At 42.3% G+C, this 24,762-nt stretch overlaps 1 protein-coding gene and 1 non-coding gene across 2 annotated transcripts in view; one reads left to right on the top strand and one right to left on the bottom strand.

Annotated features, from left to right (window-relative positions):
- The first annotated feature begins 4,531 nt into the window (after positions 1–4,531).
- The window catches only part of cdh31 (cadherin 31), a 58,604-nt gene continuing 38,373 nt past the window's right edge, over positions 4,532–24,762 (top strand). The window contains exons 1-2 of the mRNA XM_078210708.1: positions 4,532–4,911; positions 5,215–5,314. Coding sequence (XP_078066834.1) covers positions 4,867–4,911; positions 5,215–5,314 — 145 coding nt within the window. The 5' untranslated portion in view covers positions 4,532–4,866. The remainder of the gene's footprint in view (positions 4,912–5,214; positions 5,315–24,762) is intronic.
- On the bottom strand, positions 18,154–18,335 carry LOC144493204 (U2 spliceosomal RNA). Its single transcript, XR_013497687.1, has one exon. It is a non-coding gene; the product is annotated as a U2 spliceosomal RNA (small nuclear RNA).

Genomic DNA, 24,762 nt, shown 5'->3' with positions numbered 1-24,762 from the left:
TTTCAGTTTTTAAATTACTTTAACTAGTAATCATTGCTCACATACATGATCACAACAGGTATCTTATACAGTCTATTTATTTAGGTGATATTGGTTGAGGGATGACTATTGGCCACAGCACCAGAGAGCTCCTGCTCACTAAATGCCGTCATGCGATATTTACAGCCTACCTGAAGCAGGCAGAAGATAATTACATATCTCATTTCAATGGTGTATGTCTGAAAATGCAGCAACTTTCCAGTGCACCAAAGTGCCAGCTTGTATAATGCTTCCAATTCTTGACTCAAACACTACTTTGCAATGCCGTGTGTTAATTATCGAACCTGGCCGCACTAATCCACACAAGCTGCTTGTACAGACGTGCAACGTTTTAGGTTGTAGGTAAACAAGCCAGCAAAAAAAAACTACCTCGCTGCCACAACACAAAACAAAGGTGTTGGCAAAGAGAGCCTGAACTGCACCAATAACTTCAATGTCAAATCTCTGTTGTAGACTGCATCAAGGGGCTGTAGCAAATTTTCCTGAAGTCATGTGCTAGTACAGTGGTTCAGGGAGAGGATAAGACTCCCCTACCTTTTCCCAAAGGTAGGGGAGTCTAAAACTAGAGGGCATAGGTTTAAGGTGAGAGAGGAGAGATACAAAAGTGTCTAGAGGGGCAATTTTTTCACACAGAGGGTGGTGTGTATCTGGAACAAGCTGCCAGAGATAGTAGTAGAGGCGGGTACAATTTTGACTTTTAAAAAGCTTTTAGACAGTCACATGGGTAAAATGGAATATGGGCCAAATGCGGGCAATTGGGACTAGCTTCGGGGTTTAAAAAAAAAAGGGCGGTATGGACAAGTTGGGCCGAAGGGCCTGTTTCCATACTGTAAACCTCTATGACTATGGCTCTATGACTCTATAAACCAAGGGGATGATCCAGATGGAAAGTTTTTACTATAAATGACTTGTAGTAGCAGAATAGTAAATGTGGTCTTTGTGATAGGGCTCGTCCCAAAATGGTAAAATCCCACCTGAGGTCAACGGACGTTCCCATTGTCCGCCCCTCGCCCGCTCCGATTCCCGTGGCGGGCAGGGCGGTAAAATCCCGGCCCATGTGTGCTATTTCATAACATGTAACACACAGAGGAGATATTCCTTAAACCCCACCCACTTCATATCAGTAACAAAATGTATATTTTCGCAAAAGAAAATGATCAGTCAAAATCCTACGGAGGTTAATATTGTCATTGGTAAGGGCAATACCTTGTAACAAAAAGATACTCGCTCTGGACGTTCCTTACCCCACTCAGCCAATTACAGAATTGAATTTCACACGGGGATGTGGTAAGCTGTAGAGAGTTTCCCAGTATTGACACATTGGTGTTGTAGTCAGGACAGGTCCTCTTCCTAAATGCCAGGTTCATTAGGCATTCTGGATGATCTTTTCCCTCCCCCCCTAATGTATTGTCAGTGTACAAATATCACATTTCCAAAGGAAATGTTCAAACTACATATCAAATATTCCCTACAAGCTAACAATTATGCGGAGGCAGTGGCGTAGTGGTATTGTCACTAGACTAGTAATCCAGAGACCCAGGTTAATGCTCTGGGGACCCGGGTTTGAATCCTACCACAACAGATAGTGAAATTTGAATTCAATTTTAAAAATTGTAATTAATAATCTAAAGATGACCATCATCGATTGTTGTAAAAACCCATTTGGTTCACTAGTGTCCTCTAGGGAAGGAAAGCTGCCGTCCTTACCTGGTCTGGCCTATATGTAACTCCAGACCGAAAGCAATGTGGTTGACTCTTAAATACCCTCAGGACTGGGCAATAAATACTGGCCCAGCCAACGATGCCCACATCGCACGAACAAATAAAAAATTATAATGACAATGGTTATTCTGTTCCAAAGAGTATCTAGGATTGAACTAAAAAACTGCGAATGTAAAGTTAGAGGCCCCTGTGCATATTTTCACGATTATATTTCCCCTGCAGCACAGTGAATGAAATTTGTGCAGCAGCTTTTGGCAGTGTTTACTTTAGGTGAGTATCTTTGTATTGTGATAAGAGTGTGTGAGTAACTGAGCTGTAACTTTGGGTTAAGATAATCACAAAGGAGAAAATAAGACAAAAGCAAATGGGAAATGATATGTTAACATATCATTGAGAAAATTGAGAAAAATACCCCGTAAATTAACTTTCTAATCAGCAATGAGTGTCGCTCCTCTCTCCATTATAAATGCAGTCACTATCACAAATTTACTTCTCTCACGTGGTGAAATACTTTAGGGAATGATTCCTCTCATTACATGTAGCGACATCAAAATACCTCCGTGACGATTTCTTCTGTGTTATTTCAGGTGGAATTGCAAAGACATTGAAAAAAATCTTTATGAATTCACTCCGAATAGGAAACAGAGGAAGACCTCAAAACTTGTTAGCGCAGTGCCCATTTCTCAGCCAGAACTAAGTCTGGCAAAGGCAAAATACTGGGATTCTGAAACCTGAAACAAAAACAGGAAATGCTGGAAAATCTCAGCAGGTCTGACAGCGTCTGTGGACCGAGATCAGAGCCAATGTTTCGAGTCAGGATGACGCTTTGTCTCAGTGCTGGCAACTTGCCACTATTATGCAAATGAGCATGACCAATTTTCCATGGATCTGCCTCTGTTCTCTAGTTGTGCGCAGCTAGATCATGCCCCAATTCAGACATGATCCAATTTCTCGGCTGGCATTAACTTACCACAGGAATTTTAACTGCATCATCACCACCATGCACCCCCACTTCCTGTTCAAAATCTCACCCTGGTCAAAAGCAGCCAACAACATATTTTCCGTGGTGGCTGTGATGTAGTAACCTTCTTCATTGTCCTCAACCTCTTCAAAGCATCTGATAGAGTTGGTTGTTCTATCCTTTCCCACTGCCACGCCATCATGGTCTCCAGGCTGTACTCAACATATTGTTCCACTACATTTAACATGGCACCTTGATTTAAAGCCAGGAATTCCCAGTGGGGAAGTGGTTTGAGTAGTTGAGGTTGAAACTATTTGTTTATATGTACGGGAAATGTATATATATTTATATATATATACACATCCAATTTGAGAACATTTTCTACAGACTGTCAATTTATGAATCCCAAGTTTCTACCCTTCAAGGGAATAACAATTAGGAGGAAATTGTTGACATTTGCTGTCTGTGAACCATCTGACATTGTGAAGTGTGACAGGTAGGTGCTAAAGTAAGTGTTTATATATACAGACACTGCCACCAAACAGGGGGATGGGTGCAAAATCAAGAATTAAAGTTTATTTATTAGTCACAAGCAAGGCTTACATTAATACTGCAATGAAGTTACTGTGAAATTCCCCTAGTCACCACAGCGCCTGTTCGGGTCAATGCACCTAACCAGCACGTCTTTCAGAATGTGGGAGGAAACCGGAGCACCCGGAGAAAACACACACAGATACGGGGAGAACGTGCAGACAGTGACCCAAGCCAGGAATACAGAATTGTGACAGCACAGGAGGAGGCCATTGGGTCCATCAAGTCTGTACCAGCTCTCCAAATGAGCAATTCACTTAGTGCCGTTCTCCCACCTTCTCCTTGTAACCCTGCACATTCTTCCTTTTCAGGTCACAGTCTATCCCCTCTTGAACACGGTGGCACAGTGGTTAGCGCTGCTGCCTCAGTGCCAGGGACCCGGATTTGATTCCTGGCTTGGGTCACTGTCTGTGTGGAGTTGGCACGTTCTCGCCGTGCCTGCGTGGGTTTCCTCCCACAGTCTGAAAGACGTGCTGGTTAGATGCATTGGCCATGCTAAATTCTCCCTCAGTGTACCCGAACAGGTGCTGGACTGTGGCAACTAAGGGATTTTCACAGTAACTACATTGCATTGTTAATGTAAGCCTGCTTGAGACTAATAAATAAACTAAACTAAAACTTCCTCCACCACATTCTCAGGCAGTGCACTCCAGACTTCAACCGCTGGCGGTGTGAGGCACAATAGTGAAAGGTTGCAGGACAACAAACTGCCAACTGAGTAAGCATAATTTTTAGTTCAGTAAAAAGCACAACTTCTGTCTTTCAAACAGCAACTTGCATTGATATAGCGCCTAACAGTTTTAAGGCGTGTATTCAAGGAGGAGAGAGAGCGAGGGGCAGAGAGGACATTCCAGAGCTTAGGGCTGCCATTGGGGGAGTAAAGTGGGGAGAAGTGCTGATAAGTGACCAGAACTAGAGACATTTCACCAGGATATTCTCCCTGGAAATTCTGCTTCCATATTACATCATGTGCAATTGAGTCACGTACAGACAATAATCTCTCCCTAACATGCAGGGAGAATTAGCACAATCCACGGGAGCCATCCTTGCTGGAAACTTCCAGCAGCCCAAGTTGGGAATGTAGGGATGCAGCCGGAATGTCTGGGAGAGGATTCAAGCAGGCAGGCTGCTGGGGTTGAAGAAAGCTCGACATTGATATAGCAAACCCCGCCCCGAGGGCACAGCCGCCTTCATATTACTGCACACTCACTCACACACACACACTGCAGAGGCTGACAAAAGTTCCAGTTGCTGCACAGTTCTTCCAGGAATCGGCCTGATTGCCTTCACCTTGGACTGGGTGTGGGAGGGATAGGGATTGAGCTGGAGCTGCCTTACCTGCCCTCACCCAGGTATTTCAACTCCCAAAATTGGACACAAACATCCGGCTGCCAGCCAATGAGAGAGGGAGAGGAAAGCACCTGGAGACGTCACCTGGTTTTGGGGCAGTGAAAGAGATTAGTAGAGCTGTTGAATCAGACAGAAGTGGAGACAGCAGCAGTGAGCAGATAACTCTTTAACTCTGCGCTTTGGAAACTCACTCGGATATTTCAATGAGAAACTTCATCTTCTCCACCCTGGGAATCCTCTTCCTCCTGGTAAGATGCACTCTCCCTGCTTTAAGGGTTGCTGCACAAATCTCAGAGACCCCTCTTTAATTCAGCCAGCCTTCACTGGGGAGTAAACTCCCCAGCTCACACTGCCTCCCCCTGCTCACACCATCCGTCTCTCCTCGCTTTATAAATCTATGCTGAACTTTTACAATCCGATCAGTTAGTGCAGAGCGTTAACTTGCCTTGAGCTGGCTGGGGGGTGGGGCGGAGGTTGAGGGGGTTGATGGTAAACTGAGGGAAATGGCCCAAGTTACCAATCTCTCTTTCTAACCTGTCCTGATTTCACAGGTTCCTATTAGTGAAACTTCCACACGATGTAAAGGATTCGACCAAGGCTGCTACACGTTCCATGTGCCCTCACTGGAAGTGGGACAGATTCTTGGCAAAGGTAAGCAAGCAAGCAAGCGCTCAGGAAAGTCCTCCAGTGTCCAGAGAGAGGGGAGGAAAATGCAGAAGTGAGAGATCAGGGGATTCACAGCGGGAAAGAGCTGGATAGGAATCCAGTCCGGATCGGGAACAATCCTGGAATGATTGCGGGGGCGAGGTGGAAACAGGGGGGTGAATTGAAAGTAAAAGGTGCGCTGGGATGCAGAGGAATTCGACATTATTTTCCCTGTCTTGCAGTCGCCCTCCCTTTCACGTTTGAAATGTGTGATTGAGATTTACCAGGGCGGTGGCTGGAGTTTCCACTCTGAAACTCTGACCTGTTTAACTTCCTGTTAGTACAGGTGTGTGTTTCTCTCCAAAGTGTGCGCACTTGCCCAGAAAAGCTAACGTTTTTGGCAATGGGTTGGGGGCTTTATCTGTTTTTCTTTCAATGAATGTTTGTGTTTCGAATTAAGTGAGAGTTCAGATGTGTAGTCAGCGATAGCATTATCTGGATCTGTTAACTGAGCCCCCTTGTCTAATCTAATGTCAGTAACCAGGGTCTTTGTGTGATATTATCCCCCCCCCACCCCGCTCAGTTTTCTAACTGTGGTATCCCAATGTAAAATTCTGACCTAGCATCGAGTGCAGCTAATAGAAACTTTTAAAATCTGATACTGGGGAATAAATAATGGAGCAAAATTAAATTTTATTCTGGGGAGATGAGGAGGGAACTGAAACATTTTTGCCATCCAAAACCGGCCCCAAAACAGGCTTTAGTATCTCTTTATTGAGTAGATTGCACCCTGTTGCACTGAGAGCTTCCTCTTTTTTTGATCAATTGTTCCTTTTTTCTCACTTTATAAACTTATTTGCATAACTTAATTCAAAGGAGATGGGCTGTTAATTCAATTCTTTATTTTGTGTGTGTTTTGCCTACTTGTTGAAATCCGATGCGTGTTGCTTGATTGGGTTCTAATTTTACAAAATGGATGCCATCCAAGTTTCACAATGCAGTCCAGCTCACCTGAAAATGTCTCCTACACCAGCAATACCTATTTTCACCTACAGGCATCGAGTGTGTCAAAATGGGTGCTTTCCATCAAAGTACTGCATTTTCCTCTGTGCCGGACTGAAATTAATAGGGTCAGGTCCTCAGAGACTGCCCAAAGTCCTTCTATTTGAGTTGAGATTTCTTTTACAAAGTTTTGAGATCCTCTGAGAAAGTGTTATTTCATTTTAATTCTATGATCCGCCAGGATTTTGTTTACTGAAAGGCTTGTGTTGTGGGGAAGAAAAAAAGTAGCTGTCATCTCATCAATGATTTAATTTAATGCAACGTCGACTTAATGCCGCATTGATCCAATTCATGGCTTTTGCAGGCACTTGATATGCACAAGTTTGAAAGATCTTTTTAGTGCCATTATCTGCTCCACTAGTTGCCACTGTACTAACATATCACTGAGGCATGCTGTACATTTAGAGTTTATGTTCATGCCCTGCTTGCATTGTCAGGGTGGATATAATTGAAGCATCCACATGACTGTGTGATGTTGTTCCAGTGATAAAGCACAAAGAGCAGATGAAATGGTTCATTGTTGGAAGGATTTTTTTTTGTGTTTGAGATGAAGAGTTCCATTGCAGCCCATGACTTGGGTAGTTTAACAAAATGCTGTAATGATATTCTGAGTGCATGACGATATAATGTCTTTAATCTTGCATTTCTCTTCTCTTTCTCCCTACCTGCTATTTTGCTAGAATGCTTTTTTTCTGATTGTGATCTTTACGTTTACATTCACCCTTTCGCTGTGTGAATAGGATAATAACGTAAGAGGTGTGGAGAGCACTTTAATGAGGAAAATTGTCCCCCTCTATTTGCCCTAAAATGTGCCTTTTTGGCATTAGAAATGAATGTACTATGTTTCCTGGTGAAACAAATATATTTGGACTGCACCTTGTCACTTCATATTGCTCTGGATATCTTTGATTTCACATCGCCCCAAAACTAAGTTTTGGTTACTGATCTGAGACATCATTAAGTTTTTGTATGACTCAAACCACATGTTGATGACACATGCATATCTAATAGTGGTGGAATTTGAGGTGGGACTCCATTCTTAATGTTTTTTCTATCAATTCACTTAGTTATTTCATCACTTTCTTGGAGATTGCTGTTTGATTAACCTCTGTTTTCAACCTTCTACACTTTGCCATTTGGACATTTTCATTATTTCCACTCTGAACTGGTCCAAACCTATATTAATTTTATCCATCATAACTAACCTCAACCAAAGCTGAGGTAAGATAGGAGATCATAGCAGGAATCATCTTGTCCATCAGGCTTAACTATTTACTGAGCAATTAAAATAAATTCTTCTCTCTTTGCTCTAATTTAATGCAATCCCCATTTTATACAAGGAAAGGTTGTCTTCTATATGCCTTCAATTGCATTAAAGTACAGTCGCTGTTTTGTAACCAAACCTGAGTCCATTGTGCACAGCAAGATCCCAGCAAATAAACTGATGAAAGAGTAGGTAACCAATAGCAGTGTAGATTGAGATGGAAATGTTGAACAAGACACCAGAAGAACTGGCTGCTCTTCAAGTTGTGCAATCTTTTACATTGGCCTTTTGCCTAAGACCAAGTCCAAGATGAGGTGCAATGCCATATCTTGTCAGCTTGGACCTTGTATGTCTCTCTTGTGGGGGACCTTGAATTGGATTCAATTGGATTTTGAATTTGGGTTTTGGAGCAAGGAATGGATTTGGGTTTGCCTGGTCCACTCTGAGCACTGGCTTTGTTTTAAGGATGGAGTAAAAAAAAACTTTTACATCCACTGGGGGTAGTGCCTTGGTTTTTGAGTACAGGTTTACAAGACACTAAAGACGATACTTCAAGCCAATGTGACTGTAAAATGATAGTATTCTAGGTTTAGCAGTGGAAGTATAAAGTCTATGAGCCAAAATAATGGAACCTTGCTGGACTTCAGTCAGAGTGGCGTGTGCAATATTGGAATATACACTTTAGCAGTGTACAAAACAGTTAAAACGTATTCTCTGAGATGCTGCCTTTTACGAGAAAAATCAGGGCTTTTTACAAAAGAACATTGCAGAATGATAGAATATGACATGATAGAGGTATTATGAAAGCATGGGACGGAGTAGCTAAGTTGGATTGTTCCAGTTGTTGAAAGGTATAGAATGAAGAACCGTAGCTATAAGCTTGTGGAATTAACTTCCAGGGTTATTGTTTGAGGATGAAACTGTCAACATTCAAGATTAGATTGGATACATGGTTGACAGTAAAGGAGATAATGTGATTTGGTGATGGACTTTGAGGTGGTGCTCGATTCTAGAAATCCTTTCTATCAATTCACTTACAATTATTTAATTTCAGCTACAACCTCCCTTTCAAGACTGGTAGATGTGATTAAAAATATTTGCTCGCATGCAGGAAAAAAGCCAACACAAACTGATTAGACTGAATAGCTTATTTCCATGTGATAACCTTTGTGTTTCTTTGTATTGACTGCCCCCTGCCCTATTCCTGTAATCCCACATGTTTACCCCGCTAATCCCCCAAATCTACATATCTTGGGACACCAAGGGACAACTTAGCATGGCCAATCCACCTAACCTGCACATCCTTTGGGAGGAAACCTGGCACCCGAACGAAACCCACGCAGATAGAGGGAGAACATGCAAACTCCACACAGTCACAAGGCTGGAATTGAACCTGGGACCCTGGTACTGTGAGGCAGCGATGTTAACCACTGTGCCATCCCATTGATGGGCAAATCTGCTTGATTGAAGTAATTTGAAAATTACTTTAATGACCACTGTAATTGAGATAACATTGAGCATACAAATTAAGAGCAGAGTAGGCCACCCAGCCCCTCGAGTCTGCTCTACTCGGGGTGGCACAGAGGTTAGCGTTGCTGCCTCACAGTGCCAGGGACCTAGGTTTAGATTCCCAGCTTGGGTCACCATCTGTGTGGAGTTTGCACATTCTCCCCATCTCTGTGTACGTTTCCTCCGGGTGCTCCAGTGACCTCCCACTGTCCAAAGATGTGTGGGTTAGGTGGATTGGCCGTGCTAAATTGCCTCTTAGTGTCAGGGAGACTACTTAGATAAAATACATGGGGTTATGGAGATAGAGCCTGGGTGGGATTGTGGTCAGTGCAGACTTGATGGGCTGAATGGCCTCCTTCTCACTGTAGGATTCTATCATTCAATGAGATCATGGCTGTTCTGATTGTAACCTCAACTTCACATTCTTGATGACCTCCCACCCATTTGTTAATCAAGAATCTATCAGCTATGCCTTAAAACATTCGAAGACTTTGCTTCCACTGCCTTTTGAGGAAGACAGTTCCAGAGACTCACGACGTTCTGAGAGAATATTCTCCTCTTCTCCATCTTAAATGCTTGACCTCTTGTATTACATCCTTTCCTCATCCACCCTGTCAAAACCTCTCGGGAGCTTTAAAAGGTTTCAATCAAATCTCTTCTGACTCTTCTAATCTCTAGTGGATATAAATCTAACCTTTCCTCACAAGACAACCTGCCCATTCCTGGTATTAGTCCAGAAAACCTTCTCTGAACTACTTCTAATGCATTTACATCTTTAACTTGAATAAGGAGAGTAATACTGTACACAATACTCCAGATGTAGCCTCACCAATGTCCCGTATAACTGAAGCATAACTTCCCTACTTTTGTAAACTATTCCACCTCACACAGTAAGCAATGACATTCTATTAGCTTTCCTAATTACTTGCTGTACCAGTATACTAGCCTTTGTGATTCATGCACTGGCACACCCAGATCCCCCGCCACTTTAGCTCAGCAATCTCTCACCATTTAGATAATAAGATTTTTTTATTTTTCCTGTAAAAAGGAACAATTTCGCTCACTCAACCCATGTCCCTTTGTAGGTTACTTACGTCCTCTTCACAATTTATTTTCCTACCTATCTTTGTGTCATCAGAAAATTTATCAACTATTCCTTCAGTCCCTTCATCCTAATCATTTGTATGAATTGTAAAAGGTTGAGGTCCCAGCACTGATCCCTATTGTACACCACTGACCACATCCTGCCAACCTGAAAAACACCCATTTATGTGAATTGTTTCTTAGCTAGCCAATCTTCAATCCATGCCAATATGTTGCTCCCCTACACCAGGAGCTTTTATTCTGTGCAATAACTTTTGTTGTGACACCTAATCAAATGTCTTCGAGAAATCCACATACAATACATCTGGTTCCCCCCTCCCCCTTTATCCACAACACTTGGTTAAATATGATTTCCTTTTAAATCTATGTTTACTCTGTCTGATCGCCTTGAATTTTTTCAAGTGTTCTGCTCTAACATTTTTTAATAATGGCCTGTTAACATTTTCCCTATGAACTGGCTTGTAGTTTCCTGCCTTCTCCCTCCCTCCCATTTACTGCCATTCTTACAGGTTTAGATATGTATTCAAGTAGGTGGTCACAAGTATCCAACACCTAATGCAAGAGGAGGCAATGGCCTTGGTTGGTATTATCGCTAAACTATTAATTCAGAAACTCCGCTAATGTTCTGGGGACCCGGGTTCGAATCCTGCCACTGCGGATGGTGGAATTTGAATTCAATAAAAAGTATCTGGAATTAAGAATCTATTGATCATGAAACCATTGTCGATTGTTGGAAAAACCCATCTGGTTCACTAATGTCCTTTTTAGGGAAGAGAATCTGCCATCCTTACCTGGTCTGGTCTATATGTGACTCTAGAGCCATGGCAACGTGGTTGACTCTCAACTGCCGTCAGGCAACTAGGGATGGGCAATAAATGCTGGGCAGCCAGTGACGCCCAGGTCCCACGAAAGAATAATAAAGGTAATGGATAACTTCTCAACAATGGCACTCGTGTAGATGTGGGTTTGGGGGAAAGAGGAAGAAATCTAGTAGTTTTGAAGTTGCTAAGAATAGGAAAGTAAGTTTGAAGTATTATCAATATCATGGTTTCTTTCAATATCATGGTTGTTTAATCATCTTAAAGCTACACTTGTCGGCAAAGGCATTCCAGTTAAACCTTCTTTTGTTTATAAATACCTGACTGCCCTGATGCCATTCATTGCATGTGTGAGACATTCCCGTGCAGTACTGAAGGAGTGCTGCATTGTTAGTGGTGTGGTTTTTCGAATGAGACAACAGACTGAGGCCTCATCTGTCTGCTCGGGCGGAGGTAAAAGATCTCGCAGCATTTGATCAAAGATGAGCAGTGGAATTATCCCTGGTGTCCTGCTCAATCCACATAGCAAAAGTTGATTATCTGGTCCTTTGTTGTTTGAGAGCTTGCTGTGCACAAATTAGCTACTGTTTCCTACATTACAACAGTGACTTCCCTTCAAAACATATCCATTGGCTGAGCTATTCAGTGATCTTTAACAATACTATATCAAGTCCTTGTCTTTTTCTTTCTTTCCCTTTATTCTTTCTCTCGTCAGTCATTCCTTGTTCATCCAGTGAAGCCAACAATTGTGGCCTTAAAGTCCAGGTTTTGTCTGCAACGAGCAGATTTTCATGGTAGAAATTTGAAAGAGGTGTGGCTTCAGAACACTGCTAAATTTGTCAAGGCCTTTTTTTAAAGGAGGCATCTTGAGCAGGTGTTAGGCCTACGCGAAAATATATATTAATTAAGGTCTACTTAAAGACGACTGTCTGTCTAAAGACTAGATGGCAGTGCCAGCCCTGCTTCACCCATCTTCAAAGGCTGCAACAAAGATCAATGGTTTTAAAATTATGCTTTTAAAAATATTTACCCATAGTGAAGAAGAGAGGAGCTCACCCAATCTCTGTAGTTGACAAGTTGCTACAATTGCCTCCTGACTTGCCTGGCTGGAGGATTTACTCTTGGGTAGTTGAGTTAAATGGAGTGACTGACATGATCGTGGTTGTTCTGTTTTTGTCCTTGGCTCTGTGAGTGGAGTGTAACTGGAGCAGGGAAATTGGAAGATACCAGGGGATTTTTTTTTTAAAGCAAATTGAATCAATACTCAAGTGATAAATTTTTGAAATGAAAATGAGTTGTTATAGTTTCTGCCACACCGCCCCCCCCCCCCCCCCCCCCACCCCTTTCTTTACACCTGTGACCCAGGGCCGCATGCGGCCCATCTGGGTTTGGAGTGTGGCCAACAAGACATTTTGACCGTTGCCAATGCACAGGGTTGCTGGATTCCACTGGTTTCCACCCACATGGTTTATCCTACCGGTATGACAGTGGCATGTAACGCAAGGGCATATAAAGTGAGGTGCATGCTGATTTCACACAGCATTGATTGTGAGAACCGTGTGTTCCCTCTGTGTCCAATCAAAATGTAAATGTTTCTTTTGCTTTCACCATCTCAAGTTAACCGTTCAATTAATATATCAATGTTGAAGCATTTTCTATGACTCGTTATAAAATATTCGGCATGTATTAAACCTCGTTCATGGGAGCCATAGCTGAAGGACAAGCTCAATTTCAATCTTGTGGCCCACTCACCAGTCTAGGTCGTCTATCACTGTTTCACACCTCGACTGTTCCATTTTCTTTCTACATAAATGCAGGAGCCTTCTGCCCTTGTCCAGACATAGTTAGCGAATGTTGCAGGTTAATCTGTTTTATAGGGAATAAAGTTTGTTACTATCCTCAATCCAGTTACATTTTCCAATTGGGATTATAGGGTAGAGATTGATCTCTCCATACCCCTGGCCCAGTAAAGCTCAGTACACAATGACCTGGGGCGGCACGGTAGCACAGTGGTTAGCACAGCTGCTTCACAGCTCCAGGGACCTGGTTTCGATTCCCGGCTTGAGTCACTGTCTGTGTGGAGTTTGCACATTCTCCTCGTGTCTGCGTGGGTTTCCTCCGGGTGCTCCGGTTTCCTCCCACAGTCCAAAGATGTGCAGGTTAGGTTGATTGGCCATGCTAAAAATTGCCTTTAGTGTCCTGAGATGCATAGGTTAGAGGGATTAGTGGGTAAATATGTAGGGATATGGGGGTAGGACGTAGGTGGGATTGTGGTCGGTGCAGACTTGATGGGCCGAATGGCCTCTTTCTGTACTGTAGGGTTTCTATGACCTCCCCCACCCCTGGCTAAGATCAACTAAACCAGCACGGACCAGAAATAACTCCAGATTTTCCTGGCCTGTATAGAATTCCTATAGTGCAGAAGGAGGCCATTCGACCCAATGAGTCTGCACCGACCACAATCCTACCCAGGCCCTATCCCCATAACCTGACATATTTACCCTGCTAATCCCTGTAACACAGGTGTCAATTTTAGCATGGCCAATCAACCTAACCTGCACATCTTTGGACTGTGGGAGGAAACTGGGGAGAATGTGCAAACTCCACACCGATAGTGACCCGAGGTTGGAATTGAACCCAGGTCCCTGGAGCTGTAAGGCAGCAATGCTGACCACTGTGTCACCATGCTGCCCATGTATGACTCCATAGTATTCAAATTTTTTAAAAAAACAAACTTCCCTTTATAATAGTGTGCTGTCGTGCAGGTTACAATATCTACCATGAACAAATGCAGTAATTGTCTAGAGTTTTGTATAATTTTACTTGGTTTGTGTGAGACTTAGTTTTGAAATTATGAAATTGAGACTTTGGCCTTTCCAGTGCTAAACATGTCCTGTTGCCATTAGCGTATTGTTTAATGATTAAATGATTGGGGAAATTGCCCTGCAATGAAATATCTTTCTGCACGGTTACAGGTTTCTTTCCATTCCATTGGCCTTAACAAACTGCTTATGAAGTTGCCCCTTGTACCCACTTTTTACAATGCAAAGTCTTTCCTGATTGCTTTGTTTTTCACTGTACAGCGTTCCTCTTGGCCGGGTTTATTTAGTCCGGTATTTTGCTACAGGTGTTCAAGAGAGTATGATGACCCCTCCCTGTGCCTCGTTGTGTAGCTGTGCAAACAGCCACTTGCTCATTGTGCTTGGAAGGAAACCTCAAACCCGAGGGGTGATCTTAAAAACCACGTTGCCGTTTTTGCTCGATTCAGTCAGCAATAAAGATAAATCACTAACCGAAACGGAATCCATTTGCACTTGAGGAAGCATTTTAGTCTCATTTTGTTCAAGTATTTCTTCCTCACTTGCTCAGCTGTATTTGATCATCTTAGATGCTCCTCCCAAAATTAATTTATTTTTCAGACTTGCCCAAGATGTTCCATGTACGAGATAAATTACCTCAGTACACTTGAGACTGATTATTTCTGACCACCGTATTTTGTAGAATTAAAATCTGACTTTCCCTCGCTACTTTCGGCCACCCCTGTTTCTCAAAACTGCTGTCATTAAACCACCCCCCACCCCACTGCCAACTCGCTCGCAATTCAATAGTTTTAAATGATAGCCCGCACCCCATCTGCTAGGTTTCTTTGATTTCTAAAGCCTGGCAGTACATATTGTCTCAATGCTGTTTATTGTTCCCGCGTCTCCATGTTTGACTTTCTCCAATTAGCTTTCTGTCAAAATGGCCCCAATCAAAAATGATACACTGTGTAATTATGACTATAAATTATCATTGAATGTTTTTAAGGCAAGGATAGATAGATTTTTTGAACAGTAAAGGAATTAAGGGTTATAGTGAGCGGGTGGGTAAGTGGAGCTGAGTCCACGAAAAGATCAGCCATGATCTTATTGAATGGTGGAGCAGGCTCGAGGGGCCTGATGGCCTACTCCTGCTCCGAGTTCTTATGTTCTTGTATTCTCAATGCCCTTACACATGTAGATATGGCCAACCAGGCTATCCTTGCAGGGTCTCTCCTCTGTTCATCTCAGTGGTAAGTTTAACAACAGTAAGAAGTTTAACAACACCAGGTTAAAGTCCAACAGGTTTATTTGGTAGCAAAAGCCACACAAGCTTTCGAGGCTCTGAGCCCCTTCTTCAGGTGAGTGGGAATTCTGTTCACAAACAGAACTTATAAGACACAGACTCAATTTACATGAATAATGGTTGGAATGCGAATACTTACAACTAATCCAGTCTTTAAGAAACAAAACAATGGGAGTGGAGAGAGCATCAAGACAGGCTAAAAAGATGTGTATTGTCTCCAGACAAGACAGCCAGTGAAACTCTGCAGGTCCACGCAACTGTGGGAGTTACAAATAGTGTGACATAAATTCTGATTCTAGGATCGCATGATAAAGACTCAGGAGGAAAAAAGCAGAAATATTTATGTGAAATAGTGTGACATAAACCCAATATCCCGGTTGAGGCCGTCCTTGTGTGTGCGGAACCTGGCTATCAGTTTCTGCTCCGCGACTCTGCGCTGTCGTGTGTCGCGAAGGCCGCCTTGGAGAACGCTTACCCGAATATCAGAGGCCGAATGCCCGTGACCGCTGAAGTGCTCCCCAACAGGAAGAGAACAGTCTTGCCTGGTGATTGTCGAGCGGTGTTCATTCATCCGTTGTCGCAGCGTCTGCATAGTTTCCCCAATGTACCATGCCTCGGGACGTTGTCTACCTGATATCCTTTCTTGCAGCGTATCAGGTAGACAACGTCCCGAGGCATGGTACATTGGGGAAACTATGCAGACGCTGCGACAACGGATGAATGAACACCGCTCGACAATCACCAGGCAAGACTGTTCTCTTCCTGTTGGGGAGCACTTCAGCGGTCACGGGCATTCGGCCTCTGATATTCGGGTAAGCGTTCTCCAAGGCGGCCTTCGCGACACACGACAGCGCAGAGTCGCGGAGCAGAAACTGATAGCCAGGTTCCGCACACACAAGGACGGCCTCAACCGGGATATTGGGTTTATGTCACACTATTTCACATAAATATTTCTGCTTTTTTCCTCCTGAGTCTTTATCATGCGATCCTAGAATCAGAATTTATGTCACACTATTTGTAACTCCCACAGTTGCGTGGACCTGCAGAGTTTCACTGGCTGTCTTGTCTGGAGACAATACACATCTTTTTAGCCTGTCTTGATGCTCTCTCCACTCCCATTGTTTTGTTTCTTAAAGACTGGATTAGTTGTAAGTATTCGCATTCCAACCATTATTCATGTAAATTGAGTCTGTGTCTTATAAGTTCTGTTTGTGAACAGAATTCCCACTCACCTGAAGAAGGGGCTCAGAGCCTCGAAAGCTTGTGTGGCTTTTGCTACCAAATAAACCTGTTGGACTTTAACCTGGTGTTGTTAAACTTCTTACTGTGTTTACCCCAGTCCAACGCCGGCATCTCCACATCAAGTTTAACAACACCAGGTTAAAGTCCAACAGGTTTATTTGACCTGTTGGACTTTAACCTGGTGTTGTTAAACTTATTACTGTGTTTACCCCAGTCCAACACCGGCATCTCCACATCATCTCAGTGGCACAGAGGAGAGGAGGCAGCGGTATTTTCCCTGGACGAGTATCCAGAGCACGACCTGGTTCGAAGCTTGCCACGGCAGATGGTGAATTCAATAAAAATCTTCAATTAAAAGTCTAATGACCATGAAACGATTATCGATTTGCTGTAAAAACCCATCTGTTTCACTAATATCCTTTTTAGGGAAGGAAATCTGCCATCCTTACCTGGTCTGGCCTACATGTGACGCCAGAGCCACTGCAATGTGGTTGACTCTTGGGGACGAGCAATAAATGCTGGCCCAGCCAGCGATACTCGTGTCCTACAAAATGAATAAAAGAAAACATCCTCACTAGGTTCCAGTTTTGCTTATCCACTCAAAGGGCATTTCCAACAATAGCTTTTCCTGCCGTACGCTTTTACCCCTGGAGCCTCCTGGCTTCAATAGATCTATCCTTGGTCCCATTATCTCCTCAGCTACATTGCCCCTTGCCCTCATTGTTTATAGACAGCATCCAGTTCCATATGTATACTAATGACACCCAGCACTTTCACTTCATCACCTCTCTCCACCCTTTTGCTACTTCTGTGTCCGCAGAAAGCTCGCCAAACCTCTGATTTTGCACGTTGCAATTTTCTCTAGTTGAAACCTTGAGTAGATTAAAGCTGTTGTCTTTGTCCTGCCACAATAACATTGCTACTGATTTCCAGTTAAATCTTTGGCAACTGTGGCACACTGCTTGATGCAGAGCTGAAACTCCAACCTCCTATCATCTGAATCATGAAGACTGCCTCTTTGCACTGCTGTCGCATCACCAGCTCTGCTGCTGAAACCTCAGTCATGCCTTTCTCACCTCTGGTTAAACTTTGCTCCCTGTATCCTGCCCCTTAGCAAGTCCTGCTCATCCACCACCCCTCTTGCTGAACTACATTGGCTTCTGGCCTTCCATTTTCATTTAATTGTATATAAATGCTTCAAGAGCCCATACTCTGGAATAATGTTTCTACCTTCCACTAGCTCAGTAATTTTTTTCCCCCTAGAACTCTCCATTCCTCCAACATTCATTTTTACAGATTCCTGTCTTTCCTTTGGCAATGGCTGTATCTTCCATCCCTTGGGCATTAGAAATCCCCGCTTGACTTTTAGGCGGGATTCTGACTTGAAGGAGTTCAGTCATAATCCAACAGATGGTAGCTTCGCACCATTGGCTCCTCAGCCAAGCACATACACCAAATGTCTGAACCTGCGGTTCCCCTCGTACTGAGCAGGAGGACCCTTAAATCCTCAAATTTAAAAACCTCCTACTATCTCAATCTTAGGCCTAGTGTCCATTTATATTTATTTGTTTTCATTGTCTTGTGGCAGTGCTCTACATAAAAAAATTTTTTTTTATACTTTTCCAATTCAACCAAATCAAATCCAATTCAGAGTCTCAACAAGTTGAGACATTTCAGATCCAGGCTGACAAGACAGGGCGAGCGACCATTTACCCTGTCCTGGGCCTGATCTACATGAGCCAAGCTGATTGGAGGAGGGAGAGGTTTCCTCCTCCAAGGCTACATCTTAGCCAAAAGGCCTAGATGCCGCTTTTGAAAATTGCTTCATACGAATATGAAGCTTAAATATAACCCAATGGCCTCAACCAAGTGCAGCATCCTCTCCATACTACACTTGATCTTAGCCAAAAGGCCGAGAAGCTCTACATAAAATCACCATTTCAAAGCAAGCAGTAGTTTTTATTGGATTAATGCGAAAAGTTTGTTTCTGGACTTCAACTTCTGTTGCCAACTTTTAACTAGAGGTGCCTCTCTTTGAATATTATTTGTGTATCTGTCTAGGAGATCAATTATTTGAATGTTGCCACACTAGAGGATGAAATATATCATTGTTTCTGAGTAAAGATTTATCAGTTGGAAATAGATTAGAATCCCTCCAGTGCAGAAGGAGGCCATTCAGTCCATCAAGTCTGCACTATACACTCAGACAGAGTATCTTACACAGGCCCTCTCCCTTGCCCTCTCCTCTTAACCTCACACATTTACCACGGCTAATCCATCTAGTCTACACTTCTTTGGACACTAAGGGGCAATTTATCATGGCAAATCTACCTAACCTGCACATCTTTGGACTGTGGGAGGAAACCGGAGCACCTGAAGGAAACCCACGCAAATACTGGGAGAATATGTGCAAACTTCACACAATTTGGTTCAATTAGTGAGGATGGATAGCAGAATTAGCAAGTTCCTGAGATTTTTGTTTTAACACAGTTAAAGATTGTTGAATCAAATTGGTGTCTTCAGCAACAATCTACAATGCTGCTTCTTCAAGGGGATCTGTTTGATCCAATTTGAGGATTGAAATCTAGAACTGGTCTTTTTAGCAACTGAGAGCCATTGATTATTCTTTCCTGGGGCATGTTTCTGTTTGGAATGTGGAAGTCACCAGAAAGAGTTGATTGTGTGGAATTTGTCCAATTTAATTTTGCACCATTGTGGATTTAAGAATAGGAGTCAATGTGGGCAAATTCATCCTGCAAAAGCAAAATACCGCAGATGCTGGAAACCTGAACTGAAGAGAACGGAGAGTGCTGGCAATGCTTGGCAGGTCGGGCAGCATCTGTGGCAGAGGAACAGTTAATGTTTGACGTCTGTTACCCTTCATCAGAATGGTTCCAATGAGGGAAACGGACTGAAATGTTCACTCTGTTTTTCTCTCTGCAGATGCTGCTTGACCTGCTGAGCACTCCCAGCATTTTCTGTTCTTAAAAATATATTTGCTTCTCCTTGAACATTCTCAAACATAAAGGGGTGGCACAGTGGTTAGCACTGCTGCCTCACAGCGCCAGGGGCCTGGGCTCAATTCCAGCCTTGGGTGACTATCTGTATGGAGTTTGCACATTCTCCCCATGTCTGTGTGGGTTTCCTCCCAGGCTTCAATTTTCCAAGATGGCGCCGGAGTGAGGTGACTTCTTGCAAGCTGTGCCCAGCACACCTTCTAATTCTATTTTTTACCCTCGTTCTATGCTTCTAAAACTTCATTCTAACTCTTTTAAACTCTCTCATTAAGTTGATCTTTCTCTACACTAGCTATGACTAACACATTCTGCACACTCTCATTTCCTTCTCTATGTACGGTATGCTTTGTCTGTATAGCATGCAAGAAACAATACTTCTCACTGTATACCAACATGTGACAAATCAAATCAAAATGTGCAGATTAGATGGATTGGCCATGCTAAATTGCCTCTCTTACCCAAGATGCATAAATTACATGGATTAGCCATGGGATAGGGTGGAGTGGTGGGCCTGGATACATGTCAGAGAGTCTGTGCAGACTTGATGGGCCAAAAGGCCTCCTTTTGTGCACTCCTTCTGCACGAGAGGGATTGTTTGATTCTATTTACAATGAGGGTAAGTTCCTAAGGAAAATGTGTGCTTTTGAGTATTCCTACTCCCTCCCTATATATCTTTCTCGAAGCACAACAGTGCTCACTCGCTCCACCCTTCTAGAATGTAAAGGATGAGAGAAGCCCACCGAGAGTTGGCTTTTTTTTTGAACAGGAGCTGGATTTTGACTTCAGTTTGAAGGTTTTTAAACCTGTCGCTAATAACCCAAAATCTCCACTTACTTTTGGAACAATTCTATTTGTCTCCTGGTGGATGCGAAAAGGCAGGAGAAGATTAAAAACAGTTTCTGTTTGGAAAGGCGAACCAGATTGTGCCTTTTTTTTTGGAATGTCCACTCCATTTCTTTTTTTTAAAAAAAAGGTTTCAGTTTTGTGTAAATGTTAGTTTGGTAGGAGCTCTTAAACCAAACTCAATCACTCGTCATTCCTGGCTGTTTGTCTGGTGGATTTAGCATTTTTGTGCTGGCGTGATAACGGATCATGTTTCATTACCCAGCACTAACGTTCCTTCTCTTGAGGTAGACCGAATTCATAGAGAGAATTTTACATGGGAACAACAGAATGAAATAATATTGGCTGCGTGTATCGAAGTATTCCACAAAACAGGTGTATTTTTCTCAGTGTTTTTGAGGCTCTGGATGTTTCAACCTTCAAACCAAACAGAGCCGTTTGAGAACTTTTGTGACTGGGAGCATGGAAACTTCATTCAAATCATTAGAATCTAATGCATGGTGACCCAATGTCAGCAATGGCTCCTGACTATTGATTCTGTCTTTGCAATCAATCATTGGGTAATTCCATCCGCTAAAATGGTTGTGTTTGATTTGAGTTTGTGAAATGAGCTCACCACTCTGTCTGCCAAAATGATGGCTTTATCCCTGATACCTGTGATACTAGGCGTGCCTGGGCTGGAATGTCGTGCTGTGTAAACAGGCTGCCCGGGGCTGAAAAACCAGTTTCGGTTGTTGTAACATAGGGTGAGGCAGAATAATTGCTATCCCTGTACATTTCAGTGCCCTGAGCTTTTCTTTTTTTAAAAAATAACTCGTCTGTGGGTGTGGGAAGAAAATGAAAGGATTTAACTTTTGAAGACGCTGCAAACTGATGAATCCGTTCTATTCCTTTGGTTCACAATGAAAGTTTTTTTTTCACAGGTGAAGTATCTGTTCAGACTATTAGAACACACGGTTAGTCCACAAATAAATGCACGCTCTGCTCTTGTCTTGATGCTACCAAATAAACCTGTTGGACTTTAACCTGGTGTTGTTAGACTTCTTACTGTGTTTACCCCAGTCCAACGCCGACATCTCCACATTTTGTCTTGATGCACCAGGCTCACTAATAACTGAGTTCTTTCTCTCTTCCCTCCACCAGACCAATCCTGCTGGGGATGGGGTGAAAAGGGACAATCAAGGGCCCTTCTAAGCCCCGAAAGGAAATTTGGGCTTCAGTTGCTTTTAGGTTTCACCTATCCCTAATCTTAGTTAAGGGACCATTGTCTCTGGCCTTTGGCTGTCTCTGACCAACATGGTTTTATAGTTAGCTGTTAAAATGAACCAAAGATCACTGCTACTTCAGTCCTACTCAGGCCAGCTGTATCTGCCTATATCCAGCAATAAGAGGGAAAGTGGGCCATATCAGTATTCTCATCCAACTATTTTATTCATGGAGGCATTGCTGGCTGGGCCAGTATTTACTGCCCCATCTCTAATTACCCTTGAGCTGGGAGACATTTTATGAGTCAACCACATTGCTGTGGATCTGGAAGACAGAAGGATATTAGTAAACCCAGATGGTCTTTTACAGCAATCGACAATTGTTAGACTTTTTAATTCCAAACTTTAAAAAGAAAATTCAAATTCCACCATCTGCCCTGGTGTGATTTGAACCCAGGTCCCCAGCGCATTACCCTGAGTCTCTGGGTTACTAGTCAAGTGCCACTGCCACTATGCCACCACCTTCCCTGCTGATTATTCTGATTTTCTTTTAATAAGAGAGGCCGATTTTAATCTTTTAGTGTGGACTTTGGTTTTAAAATGTGAATGGAGCTGCCATTTTGTCAGCACCTTTTTTATTGTACTTGAACTGATACGGAGCAAGTGTGCAGAGAACCTACTTTCTGTGGATTTAATTAGCAGGCATTCAGTAATTGATGGTTCAAAAAGGAATACTGGTATTCTGATCTTGGCACAGACTTGGTGCCAGTTTGATTTTATAATGGCTTAAGTGTTGTCTGGAATGGGAGGGCATGCTGAACAAAAGTAGCTGTAACTCGTGAAGCTGTTTGAACAGGGGTTTTGTGACAAATGCACAGTAACGTGAAACCTGGATGGGTATCGGATGTGGGAATTTTAAAAACACACTTAAATAAAAGAATGGATTTGTTCAATTTTTTTTTCACTTCTGCAACGTGGGTAAGGGAATATTTATTGCCCATCTCTGGTTACGCAGTGGACTGGAGTTACAGGTGGCCAGACTGGATTGAGGTAGAAGAACAGGAAAAATTATAAAATAATCTAGCTGCTTTAATAGCATATATAAGTACACTGGCCCAACTTGCCATGATGATTTACTAATGACCCCTTATTTGCTAGTCCCGGACCAAAACCAGCTATAATATGAATAATGGACTTGAGTTTAATGACATTCTGTAGGCAACTTACTTGACATCAGACAGTTAGTACACAGTGCTGTATTTGAAGACCAGTCAGAACAAAATAAGTTTGTTATTCCTATCTCTTGGCCATTCGAGCGTTATTACAGGATGGCAGCTTTTGTAATGTAATGCTGCTGTAATAATATAGTTGTCACCTAGATATCATCAGGGCCAATGTGAGTCCTGGTTATCAACTATATAATTTGCATATGTTATTGATGCCCACATAGATGACCTGGCCAGGCAGTGAACATTGAAAAAGCTGACCATACCTTATGTGAACCTAGATTTCCAATCCTTAAATACCATCAATAAGAGTCCAAACAAAAAATAGCCAAAATTTTATTATTTTTGTAACTGTAACCCCTTGCAGCTATTGGAAAAGTTGGGTAATTAGTTTCACGCTTGCAATTACTTTCACATTGTAGGCAGGGAAATTTTACTGATATTTGGGTAAATATCCATATGATGCACTGGTATTTTACAGTTTTGTGCATTTCTGCTAATTCCCCAGAGAATTTACAAGAAGGAACATTCAATGAACGCATCACTTCTTTTAAAAAAAAAAATTCTGGATTGAGGTTAGTGAAGGGTTGTGCAGGTGCAGGCTACTTCAGTGTTTTCTCAACATTCCCTCTTTGTGTTCAGACTTGGTTGGAGTGTCATATTGCACTTTTGGAGTCTCTGTAGTCATTCCATGGCCCTTGATTGAGTGAGATTTCAAATGGGTATCATTCACCTTTTTCCTTTTTTGAAGTTCCATTCTTTTCTTCTTTTCTTTGAGTAGTGTAATTATAAAACATGCTTTCGGAGATTATTGGGACTTGTGTATTGAGTTCTCTTGACTCGTAATTATGCATTGAAGCCTTTTTAATCCATTCATGTATGATATTTGGATGTTTAAATGACATTGCTTTTGACTTGTCCACATGTACTTTTGTCCCTGAAAAAAGTTTTTTATTTTGCGTTATGTAACAGATCTCACCTCCAATTCATGGTTAAACTTTAATATATTTAAACCTGTGAACTTAGATTGCTAGGATTAAGTCCACTATGTACCTTGTTGTTTTGCAATAGAATTGCTCCTTTCTGTAGCTGAAGCCATGTTTACCATATCAGAAATCTAACGTGTTTCAATTTTTTGTCATTGTTTTCCATATGCCTAAAGTATGTATATTGTGGGGTTAAAATGGGAACTGGGAGTCAAGTGTGCAATGAACAACTCAATACACCACTTCTGTTAAGCTCGATAGCACTTCCTCCTCCAAAGCCTTCAGTAGGTAAACTGTAAATTAGAATAATTGTTATCCAGAAGTAGGTCAGTAGGTGGAAAATCTGCTTTGGGAAGGAGTCAGTGGAAATAATGAACAGTGTAATGTGTAAAAAGTCCAAATTAGCTGCCTCACATTTTTGTACAAATTCAGTGTTGCTCGTTGAGTATTTGACTAAATATTAAACAGCATTTAAACATTAATTGTGTAGTAACCTAAATGTAGTTGCCATGAAGTGTTGGCTGCGATATGACACACAATGGCAATTATTGATTGTATCTGTAAAGAAAAAGCATTGTTACATTTGAAAAATGAACTAGGTAGTCTATATATTGGACAATACCCACTTTCTTAATGTCTTGATCATGTTCTTTAAAAACCTGTAGAGAGCTTGCTGCACCAGTAGAGGGCATATGAGCAGGATGAATATCCAACTTGCCCTGTGAATCCTGCTAACAGTAGTTCAACAGATGTCCATTTAAGATTTGGAAATAATGGGCCCAATTTTTAACTGTGTAGGTGAATGGATTATGAATGAGTTAAAATCTCAATCAACGTGTTAGCGATTTGAATTGGGAGAGGGAATATTCTATTTTGAATAAAAGCAGCTTTAATGTTCCAATTTTAACTTATAGAAGCTAAGGTGTTAAACATGTCTCTTTGATTTACCTCGATTCAATGTCAAGAAAAATTTTTGCGCCCTCATACAATGGCTTGGATTTTGTAGTCAGTGGTGAAAAACAGCATTCACCATTCACTCTGTCTACATCTGTCCATAGACCAGGGTGGCACACA

Source organism: Mustelus asterias, chromosome 4 (genome assembly GCF_964213995.1).
Source record: "Mustelus asterias chromosome 4, sMusAst1.hap1.1, whole genome shotgun sequence".
Lineage (NCBI taxonomy): Eukaryota > Metazoa > Chordata > Chondrichthyes > Carcharhiniformes > Triakidae > Mustelus > Mustelus asterias.
This window is presented reverse-complemented; position numbering and strand designations above follow the sequence as displayed.